The 14,957-nt window shown below is 55.3% G+C and overlaps 2 protein-coding genes across 6 annotated transcripts in view; one reads left to right on the plus strand and one right to left on the minus strand.

Annotated features, from left to right (window-relative positions):
- The first annotated feature begins 3,283 nt into the window (after positions 1-3,283).
- ESRP2 (epithelial splicing regulatory protein 2) lies at positions 3,284-11,022 on the plus strand. 4 transcript variants are annotated; one of them, XM_043436390.1, is made up of 15 exons: positions 3,284-4,866; positions 4,954-5,082; positions 6,547-6,660; positions 6,787-6,901; positions 7,231-7,329; positions 7,560-7,614; positions 7,682-7,792; positions 7,867-7,999; positions 8,078-8,120; positions 8,280-8,581; positions 8,690-8,902; positions 8,985-9,183; positions 9,423-9,525; positions 9,842-10,007; positions 10,083-11,022. In XM_043436390.1, the coding sequence occupies exons 1-15, from the start codon at positions 4,669-4,671 to the stop codon at positions 10,170-10,172; spliced, it is 2,070 nt and encodes a 689-aa protein (XP_043292325.1). In that variant the 5' UTR covers positions 3,284-4,668; the 3' UTR covers positions 10,173-11,022. The 4 variants fall into 4 exon arrangements, with proteins under 4 accessions (XP_043292325.1, XP_043292326.1, XP_043292324.1 ...); XM_043436389.1 differs by having other exon boundaries at positions 3,286-4,866; positions 7,685-7,792; positions 9,339-9,525; XM_043436388.1 differs by having other exon boundaries at positions 3,287-4,866; positions 9,339-9,525.
- A 93-nt stretch (positions 11,023-11,115) lies between these two features.
- Positions 11,116-14,957, minus strand: part of NFATC3 (nuclear factor of activated T cells 3) — a 92,745-nt gene continuing 88,903 nt past the window's right edge. For both annotated transcript variants that reach the window (XM_043436386.1, XM_043436385.1), the window contains one exon: positions 11,116-13,997. Coding sequence is in view for 1 of the 2 variants with exons in the window: in XM_043436385.1 (XP_043292320.1) it covers positions 13,876-13,997 (122 nt within the window). In the remaining variant the exon portion in view is untranslated. The remainder of the gene's footprint in view (positions 13,998-14,957) is intronic.

Consider the following 14,957-nt stretch of genomic DNA (forward strand, 5'->3'; position numbering starts at 1 on the left):
ATCCCTGGCTGGTTTGTTCGCCGGGTTAAGAGTGGGCTTGAACCTCAACCCTGCACCAGCCCACAGGCGAGTTCCCCTGATGTTCCTCCACCATTGCCACCCCACGCAAACCGGGCATCCAGAAAGGACACAGGTTCTCTGTGCATGGAATCGGGGGTGGGGGTGGGGGGGCGGGGGGCTGGTAGCAAATAGACTGGGCAAAGGTCTGACAGCCAGTAATATTCTGGGAGCCGGCATTACTTTGTAATAGAGAACCAGCATGTTTGGAGAGGAGCTCTTGGCTCTTCACACATCCCTTTCTTGAGAGCCAGTCAACACCCTGGTCATCCCTGGCTGATCCTGAGATCTCTTCCTGCCCCTGCCTCCCTCCTTCTCTCCCTCCCTTTCTTTCTCTTAGTCAGTGGCTGATAGTTTCTAACCTCCTGGAGTGACCCTCAATGAATCTACTCACCACCTTGGCATGCCCCTCCCATGTGCTTTTAGTGAAACACATTTGTGGTTGGAATATCCTCCTCACTTAAAGTCAAATTATCTTCCACCTCACACCCTGGCCCAGGGACCCCCTTCTAAAACCCTTCCTCCCCTCCATCCCAGACCCCAGGAGAGTGGCTGCTGAGGACTGATCTGATGCAGACCTGCTATGGGTGACCATACTAAGCAGGTGTCTAGAGCTATGGGTTAAGTGGGGACAGGGTGGAGATCAAGACAGCCTGGCCTGCCTTGGACTCTGATCACAGTCTAAATGCCTTGTCAGCCCAGCAGCCTCAGGTGCCTATGGGCCCCTCAGAGGGTGGCCCTGTCCTTGAGAGGGTTTCCCTGCTGGCCCACTCCCATAGGCCCTGAAGATGATAGAGCCATGACCACTGGAGGAGGGGGTGCCAAGGTCTAGTCAGTAATAAACCAGTGCAGGCACTGTAGAGAGGGGCCAGAGGGTGAGGGTCCCCCATTTTTAACATGATCCCCTAGGCTGCAGACCTCTAGATACCTCCTTGACTTTCAGACGCACAACTACATAGTCACCAAGTTTTCCCAGCTCTACTCTCCCAAAGCCAGATTACCCGCATCTCCCTAGTAGCCTCCTTACTTTTGTCCCAGTTTATACCCTTATTCCTGTGGCATTTAACATTAAATGAGATCACATTGAGACTTCCCTGGCAGCCCGGTAGTTAAGATTCTATGCTTCCACTGCAGGGGGGCACAGCTTCGATCCCTGGTCTTGGAACTAAGAATTCTCAGGGGGAGGTAAGTGACCTGGGAGGCGATGTTAAGGGCCTCTCCTTTCACCTAGGGTGTCCTAGGGTGAAGTCTCCAATGCCAGCAGCTCCTGCCCACTCCGCAACACCAGGTTCCGTCGATGGAATCAGTGCGCCCTCTGGTGGGTACTCAGCGGATATTCGCGGAGCAAATGCATGAAAATGGAAACCCCAGGGAACCCAGTGCGCTAGCTATTCTGGAGGCTTGCTAGAATAGGTAAGAAAGGGTCGCAGCTGGCCGAACTGGGGGCCGCTGGCCGCTGAGGGTGGGAATGGGCCTGGGCTGGCGACTCTGAATCGCCGCGATGGACCCCCCCAAGCAAGCGCTCAGCCTCAAATCCTCTGACAACGGAATATTTCCTGGGAGTGAGGAGCGTGATTTTACACCATTCCTCGTCTTGGAGTTCCACGAGAAAAGCCACACTCCCCAGGGGAGGAACCCCACCCTGTATCTGCTCAGACCTTCACGTACCTGCAGCTGGAGCGCCCACTGCCTTAGTGGCAGGTTTCCAAGCGCTGCAGTGAGGATGGGATTCCACTAGCTTGCCGGCAGGCTCACCGGACCACGTTGATTTTTCCTGAATACCCAAAGTACTGTTTGGAAAAGGAATCTGGCTGTGCCGTTGGAGCCTCGCTGACGTCTCTCGCGTATCTTATCTCTGATTCATTCATTCGTGACTTGTGAACACTAGCTAGTAGCAGGGTGAGGATGGGGGACATTTATCAGTGAAATACAAAAATCTCAAACCACAGTGGGTACCCTTGCTACAGAGGGAGGTGCCTTGAGGGGAAAATCTGGAGGGAGAGCAGGGGTTAACTAGGGCAAGGGCGGGTTGGAAGGAGAGGAAAGGGCAAAAATGAGACTCTAGTACAAAGGTCCTGTGGCCACAGGGAAGGTTACTTTTGATGGAATACAGGAAGAGCGCTTAGTCAACCATTCATTCATTCTTACTATGTTACTACTATGTGCCCGGCAGGTCCAGTGATAGACTTTGGATAAGCCTTTCCTCGAGGATATTCTCACGGGGCTGGGTTAGAGTGGGGGATGGGGAGGGGATGGGTGGTGGGGTAGGGAGACAATAAACGATTTATCGTGTTAGGAGTTGTTTTAGTGGTGGCAGAAGACGTGAGAGCCGGTTGGGGGACAGGAATGCGGGTTGTTTAATATTAATGGGGTGATCTGGGAGGACCATCTGAAAATGAGTAAGGGAGCTCAGCAAAACAGGGGGACCAACGTAGTTTTAACAAATTTAGTTTTTCAAGAGTCCTAACATCAGGAATTATCATGTGGGGGGCAGGGGGCAGACAGGTGCGCGGGTATCTGGGAGAGCCGTCCCACGCTTGGGTTTACTACTCCGCAAGGACCTGTACACTCACGTACACTCCAGTGGAAATGCGCTCAGGACGGCTCGAGGTACCAAGGGGTTACCTCGAGCGGGAGGCTTCCCCGGGAACCTGACGTGGAGACCTACCTGCGCTGAATGATGAATAAAACAGGACCTAGCGCGAAGGTCTAGTGGTTGAAAGGATGGGGATACCAGGAAATGAGAGACTTAAATCAGGTAGCCGCCCGGATGGCCCGGGGCTCTGTTGTCTAGGAGCAGAGCCCAGACTGGAGCCTGGCGAGGGGCGATACACGCCAGCGAAGTTTTAGGAGAGGATGGGGTGCTGTTGGGGTGAATTGCAATTAGCTGCAAGGGCGTGGCCGGGAGGAAGACCGGACTCAGCCTGGCGCACGCGCGCTCCTGGTCGGGTGAGGGAGGGGCTTTACCTCGCTGTTGCGTCCCGCCCACCGGACAAATATTTGACATTCCAGGCTTATCTAGAGGAGGGTGGTGCCCGAAGAGCGCTTTTCCTCCTCCCCCCGGGCCTAACTGGCTCAGTGTGTCCAGGGGTGGGGTCAGCGGGCTGGCAGTTGGGTGGCGGTCTAACCTAGGGCAGCGAAGCGCGGACACTCGCCTGCACTCAAAGAGGAAGCGCGGGTTGCCAGCAGCCGCTGGAAGGCCAGTCTGCTTTCCCTCTGCTTCCCGGCCGCCGTGTCCCGGGCGCCTCAGTCTCTTCATCCGCCAAGTGGGGACGCGCGGTGCAGTGTGTATCAGAGGGTAAGGCCTCGGAGGCGGCTCCTCTACCCCGGGCTCTTTCGCTCTCAGTCGTCCGAAAGTCCGAACGCAGCTCCCAGCTTCTCTGAAAGCGTGAAATGCGGCTCGCGCCCCTGTTCCAGCTCGGGCTTCGCAACCCGGTGTGTCTACTCTCGCCGGGCTGGAGCCCCTTCTTACCGGATTTTTCAGTTTCTCAGTCACATAAACGGGGGAATTTGGGGAAGTCCGGGGCTGCCTGGAAACTCACCGTAAAGGATCCTCACCAAACCCGACGGGACGAAAGGGTGCTGGGAGCCCTCCACGGGGGACTGTCCAAAGAAGAGATGGAGGATCTGCGGCCCCCTTGAGCACATTGCACTTTCGCCGCTAGCCCCCATCGGCTAGCGCGCTCTCAACTCCCAGCAACAGGCCTGTTATCCACGCGGAAGGGCGAAAGCAGACCGCAGCCCTAAACGTCGGGTGGGGGTGAGGCTCCTTGCTGGGGCAGTCCGGCTCAGCGCCGTCTAGAGGCCCGCTCTCGGGAGCTGGGGCCGGGGATGTGGGAGACGCGCTTCTTCCTTCCCGAGACCGAGTCCTGCGCACGTCCGACCGCGCTTTGGCATCGCAGGCACTTCCAGGAGCCCGGCTAAGGCCCAGCCTTCGCACCTGTGTGCACAAACCCTGCCCACTGACCTCTGGTGAATCCCCCCATGGTTCTAATGCTCTCTTGTGCTTCCTGCCACTCTCCTCCCACCCCAGTCGACCTCTGGCAATCACCATAAAAGCCTTGGGGTGATACCTGGTAACTCTTACCGCCCCCTTTGACTTTACCCATCCAGACTGGCCGTCGTGACCCCCCACAGCCTCTAGGCTGCCGCTTACGGACTGAAGAAGGCCCCCAGTTTTGCACTTTCCTTGATGGAGCCCTGGTGGGAGGGGAGTGGGAGGGGGTGGGGGGGTCGCCCCAGAAGTCAGGCAGGGTCGGCTGCGGGAGTGGAGTTTGGGTTTTGAGCGCGAGCCCAGGCCGGGAGAGCGAGTGTGAGCGTCCAGGGCTGGATTCTAGCGGCCCTCCCCCACCGTTCCCGGGCCCTCGATCACGTGGCCGGCGGGGCCGACAGGTAACTCGCCCAGAGAGGGCGGGGGCCGGTAGCCGCCCCGCCCCGCGGGGCGCCGCGGGCGGGTCTCAGCAGCGCCCACTGCGCCAGCCGGGCCGCAGGTGCCGCCCCCAACACACGGTGTCCCGCCCCAGCCGGGCCGCGTCTGCCGTCGGTCGGTGCGTGCGTGCGCTTCGTCGGTCCGCGTGTGTCTCTGGTGGAGAGCCCCTCTCCTCTGCGGCCATGACTCCGCCGCCACCCCAGCCGCCGCCCCCAGGCCCGAACCCCACTGCAGACTCCGCTGCCGACCCCCGTCCCGGGCCTGGACCCCTGGTCGTACTGTTCGGGGCCACGGCCGGTGCGCTGGGGCCGGACCTGGGTTCCGACGAGACCGACTTAATCCTCCTAGTCTGGCAAGTGGTGGAGCCGCGGAGCCGCCAGGTAGGGTGGGAAGGGGGCGCTGAGATCTCCAGAGAGCTTCGGATCCCAGGAGCGCAGTGGCTGATCGGTTTTCCCCGTCGTTCGCAGGTGGGGACATTGCATAAGTCACTGGTTCGCGCCGAGGCGGCCGCGCTGAGCCCGCAGTGCCGCGAGGCGAGCGGCCTGAGCTCCGACAGCCTGGCGCGGGCCGAGCCGCTGGACAAAGTGCTGCAGCAGGTGAGCGCCGGGGCCGGGGTGAATGGAGGCACGGCCGGGCTGCAGGGACATTTCTCGGCGGGAGAGGCGGCAGGAGGCGAGGCCTGGCGCACCACAACCAAGTGGCCAGGGTGGTAGGACGGGTTCCTGTTGTTTGAAACTTTCAGCGACTCCCTAATGTGCGTGTGTCCGCATGTGTTGGCCGTTCCAGGGGGGCGTCTTTTCAGACTTTGCAGTGATCCACTCCTACTGAGGGGGTGGAGATGGAGGCTGCGAGACCCTCCCAGAGTTCCAGGCCTGCGGGGGGAGGTAGGTGAGACGCTTTTGGGAACCTGCCTGGCCAGGTCGTCCAAAACAGCAGCCGGAAGCTGAAAGGGCCAAGGGGCCCAGACTTGGCCACAGGTCACGGTCCGTGCGGCTTGTGTCCTGCCCACCCACCCTCCTGGGAGACGCTGCAGCGGGGGCGTAGGGCGGTGTCTGCCCCGGAGGTAGACGCCGCCAGGTGTAAGCTGCTCGTCCAGGCCTGTCCCGGTCGGCTGGCCAGGCATGGGCGCTGTCCGGACCCCGCCTGGGGGGCTACCTGGCTCCTGAGTGCAAAGGCCTGGCTGAAGTGGAAGGCGGTTCCCTTTGCTGTTTTTCTTATCTTCTTTACTGCGCTCACCCTGTGCCTGACTCTTGGGTGGAATGAGTGAAAGTGCTTTACTAGCACAAATTCTTTCATCTTCCGACAACTTTGGTGGTTCCTGATGAGGAAACAGGCACAACGATGTGGAACCTGAGTCTGTTCCAGGACTCCCTAACTAGCCCCCACTTGGGATGCGTGGGCTGGGTCGCCTTGCTCTGCTAGCCTCAGATGGGAAAGCTCGGGCTAGGGAAGGTTCTTGGGCCTGTGGTTTGTGCTCTTACGTGTTCGCCGGCGGGGATGAGAATGGGGGAGGGGCTGGGCCGCTTCCCGCCCCCTCCATGAGCAAACACCCCAGTGCCAGCCGGTCGATCGGTCTGGGTCAAAGCTCATGCTGCCCCTGGCGTTCAGGTGTGGAGCTCTGTCCTTGGAGTTTCTCGGCCCCCGGGTTGGTCAGACCTAGGGGCGGGGCTGCCATTGACCATGAGCAGGCTGGGCCTCCCTCACCTGTCTGAGGGTGGTGCCTGGTCAGGGACAGGTTTAACCTGCTTTGTCCCGCCCCTCCCCACCTGCTTGTCCCACTCCACCAGGTGTTTGCTCTGGCCCCATTCCAGACTCCTGGAGTGTGTGTGATGGGGGCTCGGGTGATCTGTGACTGCTCCCATTTGGCCTGGAGAAGGTGACAGTGGATGGAGAGGGAGGGGGTGGGACACAGAGCCAGGCCCAGCAGGCGTGGCAGCCTCCTCCCCAGGCAGGGAAGGGCTGAACATCTGGCTGAACCAGCTTTGCAAGCCTGCACCCTCCCTCCCCCTGCCCACCTGGCGGTGAGTCCCTCTGTCTCTCTCTTCACTCCCTATTCCCAGTTCTCACAGCTGGTGAGCGGGGATGTGGCTCTGCTGGGCGGGGGCCCCTACATGCTCTGCACTGATGGGCAGCAACTGCTGCGACAGGTCCTGCACCCTGAGGCCTCCAGGAAGGTATGCCACCACTGAGGGTGCAACAGGGGGCACAGTTCCCAGGATGCCCACTGTCACAGGGCGGGGGTGGGGGGAGGCCAGGGCAGCTCAGTTCCCCCATTCATCCCCATTCCCATGTGCCCCCAGAACCTGGTGCTCCCCGACACCTTCTTCTCCTTCTACGACCTCCGCAGAGAGTTCCACGTGCAGCACCCGAGCGCCCGCTCTGCCAGGGACCTCACCGTGGCCACCATGGCACAGGGTATCTGTAACCCAGCAGAGTGAGGGTGGAAGGGTGGCTGCAGGCTCAATGTGTCTTGAGTATGTGCATGCTGGCAGGTTGGATGAACACATGCAAGTTTACATGAACTGCTGACTGCAAGTCTGTGTGTCTGTGCTGGGGCACATTTGGAATGTGGGCATATGTCTCCATTTATCTAGGCTGGGGACCTGTAATGGCACAGATGGCACAAGCCAAAACAAACGTGTTTGCTGGGATTCTGCATGTGTTTATGTAGGGGCCGTGAGCATCAGTGGGACATGCTGGTTGTCCTCTTGTGCTGGGATTTCATTGTTATTCTCTGCTCATAGACTTGGGGCTGGAGACAGATGCCACAGAGGATGATTTTGGGGTGTGGGAAGTGAAGACAATGGTAGCCATCATCCTCCACCTGCTTGAAAGTCCCAGTGGTAAGGTTCCCCTCACCACCTTTCACCTGTTCTCATGGCTGGGTGAATGCCTGCCTCTTACTTCCTCCAAGTTCTCCTCCCCACGTGTCACCTTCTCTGAGAGGCCACAGGTGAAGAAAGCCCCTTTGTTACCTCCTCATCCCCCTCAACTGTCCTTTTTGCAGAGCTTGGTGGGGAGACAGCCCCCCGCCACCTGACCCTGCTGACCCCCATGCCGTATCTCCTCTCAGGTCAACTGTTTTTGAAGCCTGAAGTGGTGAAGCAGAAATATGAGACAGGGCCTTGGTGAGTGAGGGGGCAGGGTTGGGGGTGACAGCAGCTGGACAGCTCTGATTGTGCCTTGCCCCCACAGCAGCAAGGCTGACGTGGTGGATAGCGAGACTGTGGTTCGGGCTCGTGGGCTGCCCTGGCAATCATCAGACCAGGACGTGGCTCGATTCTTCAAAGGGCTCAATATTGCCAGGTGGTACAGCAGGGTGGGTGGGCACGGGAGGGCAGGCCCACCCAGGAGGGACTAACGCAGTGCTGGCTCTGCAGGGGTGGTGTAGCACTGTGCCTCAATGCCCAGGGCCGCAGAAATGGTGAGGCTCTCATCCGCTTTGTGGACAGCGAACAGCGGGACCTAGCACTGCAGAGACACAAGCACCACATGGGCATCCGCTATATCGAGGTGGGGCTCTAGGTCTGGGAGCGGAGCAGGGCAGAGCTGAGGCTGGGCAGGCATGAGACCCATGGGCTGTCCCCACAGGTGTATAAGGCAACAGGAGAGGAGTTTGTGAAGATCGCAGGGGGTGAGTGTGCTCCTGACAGTGCCTAGTGCCCCCTGGCTCTTGACACGTCTTGCTTCCTCATGCCTTCCTGATCCCCTGCGTGCCGGTGTGGGTGGGTTATTCGGACGGGCACAGATGAAGTCAGTAGGTGACTCCCATGCGCAACCCCCCTCCCCCAAGGCACATCGCTAGAGGTGGCCCGTTTCCTGTCACGGGAAGACCAAGTGATCCTGCGGCTGCGGGGACTGCCCTTCTCGGCTGGGCCAGCAGACGTGCTAGGCTTTCTGGGGCCAGAGTGCCCCGTGACGGGGGGCGCTGATGGGCTGCTCTTTGTGCGCCACCCTGATGGCCGGCCCACGGGCGATGCCTTTGCCCTCTTTGCCTGTGAGGAGCTGGCACAGGCTGCATTACGCAGGCATAAGGGCATGCTGGGTAAGCGATACATTGAACTCTTCCGGAGCACTGCAGCTGAGGTGCAGCAGGTGAGCCACCCAGGCCCCCCCAGCCCACCTCTCTAGGGTGCCCCTTCTCCCCCTGCCTTGGCCTTGCCCTCCTTGGCATAATTAGCCTGCTGCTTCCTTTACTTCTAGGTCCTGAACCGCTACGCCTCCAGCCCACTCCTTCCCACCCTGACTGCTCCACTGCTGCCCATCCCCTTCCCACTGGCAGCTGGGACCGGGAGAGACTGTGTCCGCCTGCGAGGCCTGCCCTACACAGCCTCCATCGAAGACATCCTCAGCTTTCTGGGCGAGGCGGCGGCTGACATTCGGCCTCACGGTGTGCATATGGTGCTCAACCAGCAGGTGAAGCTGCTGCCCAGGGACGGGCTGGCGGGGTGGCATGGTTGGGAGTAAGGGATTCTCGCTCACAAGGCAGTGTGCACAGGGCCGGCCGTCCGGGGATGCCTTCATCCAGATGACATCAGCAGAGCGGGCCCTAGCTGCTGCTCAGCGCTGCCATAAGAAAGCAATGAAGGAACGCTATGTGGAGGTGGTCCCCTGCTCCACAGAGGAGATGAGCCGTGTCCTGATGGGGGGCACCTTGGGCCGCAGTGGCATGTCCCCTCCGCCCTGCAAGCTGCCCTGTGAGTGTCCCAGGGGCTGGGGAAGGGAAGGAAGCAGCATGTGGGAGCCAGGCTGTTATCACCCTCACTTTCTACGTGGGGGGACTCCTCTCTGGCTGCCCCACCCAGGGCAGTGCTGGGCTCCCTGCAGATACATTCTCTGCTTCTGCCTCTAGGCCTCTCACCACCCGCCTACGCCACCTTCCAGGCCACCCCGACCCTCATTCCCACTGAGACAGCAGCTCTGTATCCCTCTTCAGCACTGCTCCCAGCTGCCAGGGTGCCTGCTGCTCCCACCCCGGTTGCCTACTACCCAGGGCCAGCCACTCAACTCTACATGAACTACACAGCGTACTACCCCAGGTACCTTGCTGCTAAAAGAACTTCAGTCTTGCCCTCTTGTCTTGGTTTGCGGGAGGGTTATGATCCATGATCCCCTTCCTGGACCACATAACTCAAGGCCTCTTGGAGCTCCCTTATTCTGAGACAGTGAGGGAGTGACAAGCATGGGCTGATTGATGCCACCTACATACTGGAATAGGGAGGACTCTGTGGAGGCAGGGGTTTCAGGGAGGAGGAAATGAACCAAACACAAGGCAGAGGCAAGGGAGGAGGCAGGCAGGGCTCGGTGTAGGCCATAACTGGGACTGCACTACTAAATCCCTGCCTTTTCCCCCAGCCCTCCAGTTTCCCCCACCACTGTGGGCTACCTCACCACACCCACTGCAGCCCTGGCCTCTGCTCCCACCTCCGTGTTGTCCCAGCCAGGAGCCCTGGTCCGTATGCAGGGAGTCCCATACACAGCTGGTATGAAGGATCTGCTCAGCGTCTTCCAGGCCTACCAGGTGAGGTGTGGCTGGAGGGCTGGGGAAGCTGACTGAGCCTGGGGCTCCCTGGCTAAATCTCTGTCCCTCCTGCAGCTAGCCCCTGATGACTACACCAGCCTGATGCCTGTTGGTGACCCAGCTCGCACTGTGCTACAGGCCCCCAAAGAATGGGTGTGTTTGTAGGTGAGGGAGCCAGGAGGTAAGAGCTGACTGATGTCCTCAGCTAATGGGACTCTCCTGACTCCAGAGAACCAGCGCCCTCAACCTGGTGGCTTCTTTCTGGCTTTTCAAAATTCTCAGAAGGCCCCCAGAGGAGATCAAGCCCCAGCTCCCCCTACTTATCACTCTGCCTGTCCACATCAGAGATGACGGCTGGACCCTGAATGCAGGGCTGGGAGTGAAATGGCGCTACCCTGTTCCCAGTGGTCAGATCTGGGCTCCTTAAGTAGCACCCAGAGAGCCTTTGTTCTGTTCTGGCTGTGGCCCGTGCCTACAGATTCTGGGGGGCTGATGTCCACAGCAGGCTTGGTTTCTTTTTAAAAAATGTAAGCCCTGGTGCTTTCAGTGTATGACTCCAGGGAGCTTCTTTCTGAGTAAAGATACCAGTGTCCTACCTTCCCCTGTCCCTCCTGACGGGGCGCAGGGCAGCAGAGTGCTGGTCCCACTCCCCAGGATACTTGGACCTCAGTGACCACATGGTGCCAGGGGTGGTCCCACCTAAGGATGCTGGCCCCCCTGGAGCTTGGCACAAGGAATAGCAGATGGCAAAAACCACACTGTTTCAATGGACTGTACTGCAGTATCCCCAGAGGACACTAGGGGGCGGGAGGCCCCCACAGGAAAACTCAGGCTTGACTTGTAAAGGGACTTCTGCCTACTTTTCATGCACACCTTGGGCAGGTCAGTTTTCCTGAACTCAGCAGACACCTTGGGATGTCCTTTGCACCCACTGCAGGGTGCCCAACTGAAGCTTCAGAAGGAATTTGGAATTCTACCCTTTCCTCTGTAAAATAAACGTTCCTAACCAAATGGACTTTTTAAAAGCCCAAGTGCCCTTCCCTTTGGCACACAGTGAGGGGCTCCACACCAGCCCCATGCAGAGGAACACTCAGGCAGATTTCAAGGAGACTGTTGACCTGTCACCGTTTATTATTTCAGCACTGTAACTGAGGAGCCTGAATTGCTGGCTTCTTCCCTTTGTATTTGTGTAAGGAGCACTGTACTCCTATAAAAGGTTTTAAAATACAAACTGTACAAGAAAACACAATCTCAAGTGCTGTAAACATAACTGAGAACCAGTTCCTTAATTGAACATCATCCATTTTATAAAATACAAGGTTTCAACTTGAACCCACTGGAGCCACACAGATGACCATCTGTTCTGAGTATCAACAACAGGGCTTTACAGCTGGACTCAGCAGAGCTCTGGTGATAGGGGCTAGCCCTGGGCTGGGGTGGGATGCACCCTGGGCAGCAGCACCACACTCAAACTCAAAGACATCTGTTCCTTTAAAAGCTGTTTTCAGCCAAGTTTCTCTGTGTATCTCCAGTAAGCAGAAGGCTGCTCATCCCATTCCTCAACCCAAGGTCTAGCAGGGTTGGAGGGGGAAGGGGTGGGTGCTAGCACATGCCCAGTTGCTCAGTGCTGTTACTAGAATTCAATTTGCATAGTCCAATGGATGTGTGCTGTAACACCACTATGTTGCACAAAAATTAAGGTCTTTGTCTACAAAGCCAAAAAATACTGTCTCTTACACCAAAGCTTTTACAAAGCTGATACAAAACTGCTTATGTAGTATACAAAGCTCTATTTTAAAATTTAACTTTTATTTTAAATAGGAAAGCATTTCTAGTGCTACAGGCATCAAGGTATTTAAAAGGCATCAAATTTTGGTGCATAGCAACTCTGGATCATAGAGGCTTTTATTCTTGAGGGCAACAGAGCAACCCCCAAAGGGTCTTGCAAAGGAAGCTCTCGTAAGGACCCCATGTGAGGTGGCTACACCAGGGGCATGAGGGCGGAGGCAAGTCTGGCCATCTCATGAGGGTCAGCCCCCCAAAACCCTCCAGAGGAAGCTCTGGGCTTCCAACCACAGGCCCCAAAGCAAATCTCACTATCTACACTCTGTGACACAAAACTCACTTTCAAAGAAAAGGTGAAAACACTGGGCTCCAGGAAGGACTAGAGTGATTTGCTGAAAGACATTTTTTTCTAACTAATTTTAGGGAGAAACTGAAAACATCGTGGCTTAAAGGAAAAAAAAAAGACCATACTTCCTCATCGTAGGTCAACAGTTCCTATCAGGCTGACTAGAGACGGTGGACACTGAGCTGGCTCCCTCCACCCAGGCCTCACTTGGCTTCAGTAGAGAGTCCTGGCATCTGGGACCCACAATCCCCTAGAGTAACAGCATGGAGCCTTTGACGAGCCCACCACACTGTCTCTCCTATGTAGGCACTCAGAAAATTTGCTTCCTGAATAGAAGTACATTTTGTTTGAAAACGTACTACAAGCTTCAGGGGCCTTGAAATAGGCCCAAGCCTTGGAACAGGAAACTAATCCCACTAAGGGGATGGGTAAGGGCAGGGTTTGAAAAGAGAACCCAAGTTGGGCACCTCCTTTGGTAGACAGCAGGCTGGAGTTTCTTGCTGGGCCCTCTTTGGGCACCAGCCTTACCAGCAGCAGCACCAGGGCATCTTTGGTGTGGAGGGGCAGGTTTACAATGGTATCTCATTTTTGGATTTGCCTCAAAGCCTTTTAGGGAAAGGCTGCTTTTTAGGCCATGTGGATGGGGCAGGATAGGCCAGGATCATTTCAGGCTGTAAACAACAAGGGAAAAGCCTCCCACGCCAGTGCAGATCTTAAGAGCTTCCCATCTGGAATCCTGCGGGTCCTCTGCCCTGGTCCTTGAAGCATAGCTCATTTGTGCTTGGCTTCTGACACAGCCTGGCCTCTAGAGATGAGCTAGAAGCAGCAAAGTTGCCTAAATAAACCATCAAGAGACTCTGGTAGCCAAATGCTGATGCTTCCACTTGTAAAAGGTCTGGGACCAGAGGACACAAAAAGGAAAAACACTCCACAGCCTACCTGTTAGTAGGATGGCAGGAATTAAAGATATCAAGCTAAAAAAACCCCGATCTTTCAAAGCTCCCTTACATGTAGTTAATTTACCCAAGGCCCTGAGGGGAAAAAAGCAATTTCAACATGGAGAGGGTATGGAGAGACAGCAGGAAGATTACCTAAAAAGTTACAAAAATGCTATGCTCTGGAATGTCATTTTGTATTCCAATACTTCAGTGATTGGAATGGTCTCTTCTCATTTTATCTAAGAGTTTACTTTTATAAAGAAGTATGAGCTACATTTGGCTTTACTTCCTATAAATCTATGAAAGGCTTCCAGGACACATGCTGAGTTTCTGAGGCATAAGTGTGGGCTTGGGGTAATTTTTTTTTTTCTTTCACCTCTGGAAAGTTTTATCAAAAGTTTCTACTTTAAAAATACCATCAAAGCTAAAGAGTCCTTCAAATGACCTAAAGCAGTACAAATCACCAATCCTAGCTAAGCAACCAGGTCACCTGCAGAAGCAGCACCTCTGAAATGGAGAGCCTGCTGCATTCACACTCAAAGCACCCATCATATAAAAGTATCCTATTTAAATATAAAAAGCAAAGCTCATTTCTCCAAAGATCAAACAGCCTGTACTGCTCCTGTTCTCTTACAAAATCTTCCCAAGGCCTGAATTGGAGGAATGCTGCTTTCCCCACATACGGTGATCCCAACTCCTGGCTCCATCCTGAAGGTTGCAGAGTTGGAAACCCAAGGTCCAAGGAGAGAAACATGCTGAGAAGTACATGATGGTGGACACAAGGCTGCAGTGAGCATTGTCAGAGCCCGTCGGATCTTCCTAAATCCAGGGAACTGGGACCCGGGAGGGGAGCCTGCCTGCTCACCCCTGTCCCTTGGGAAACGGAAATCTGGGACATGTCTCTCCCAATTACCTCGTTCACTGAAAAACAAGAAAGGGAAGAGTAATTAGTGACCTCTGTGTGACTGACCATATGATGCTCGAAGCCGAGCTCTATTTCAAAGATGTTTTTTCCCTTTCTGTGGCTTTCTAAAAAAGTGAAGGCAGTGCTTGAAGCCAACTCTGGAACTGGATGGAAACATCATTCCAAAAGCTGTTCCAGGCCCCCCTTTCTCTACCTTTCCGTTTTTTTGGGAAGGGGAATGGCTCAGGGAAAGGGGAAACGTTCCTACCCTCACTGTGAAGGCTCAGGCTGCAGAGCAGAAGACAGGATTCTTCTGAAATATATTTAACCTAACTTTTCCTTAATCTGCATCCCTTTAGGAGAGTTTTCCTTTTCTGATTCCTGCAGTGCACCTTGGATATAAAGTGAATGAAAATAAATACTCTGATGAGAGTTGAGATTTGGGGATTACCTTGTTACCCTATGCTAATACAAACATCCTTTATTATATAGGGGCATTTGTATTATTTCTGATCCTTTCAGAAAAGGCTCTTGATTTTGTTGATTTATAGCTTTCTGTGAGGTCCAGTGCAAAGAATTTTAATCTTAGGAACCAACATAGAAGGAAACATCCCAAATTAGAACCTTTAGTTCTCTCACCATTCGAACTCTTTGCTTTGAAATGAAAATTCTTTTGCTTCATCAACTAAAAATTCTATACTAAGACCACTCCTAAGCATATATTCAAAGGATCTGAAAACTACTTCCACATAAAAACCTGTACTCAAATGTTCATACCAGCATTATTCACAATAGCCCCAAAGTGGAAACAACCCAACTGTCTGCCGTTGATGAATGAATAAACAAATGTGGTCTGTTCCATACAACGAAATATTATTCAGCCTTAGAGAAGAATGAGGTTCTAAATACACGCTGCAACATGGATTGAACCTTGGAAACATTACACTAAGTGAAAAAAGCCAAACACAAAAGGTCCT

The sequence above is a fragment of the Cervus canadensis genome, chromosome 18 (assembly GCF_019320065.1).
Source record: "Cervus canadensis isolate Bull #8, Minnesota chromosome 18, ASM1932006v1, whole genome shotgun sequence".
In the NCBI taxonomy this organism is placed as follows: Eukaryota; Metazoa; Chordata; class Mammalia; order Artiodactyla; family Cervidae; genus Cervus; species Cervus canadensis.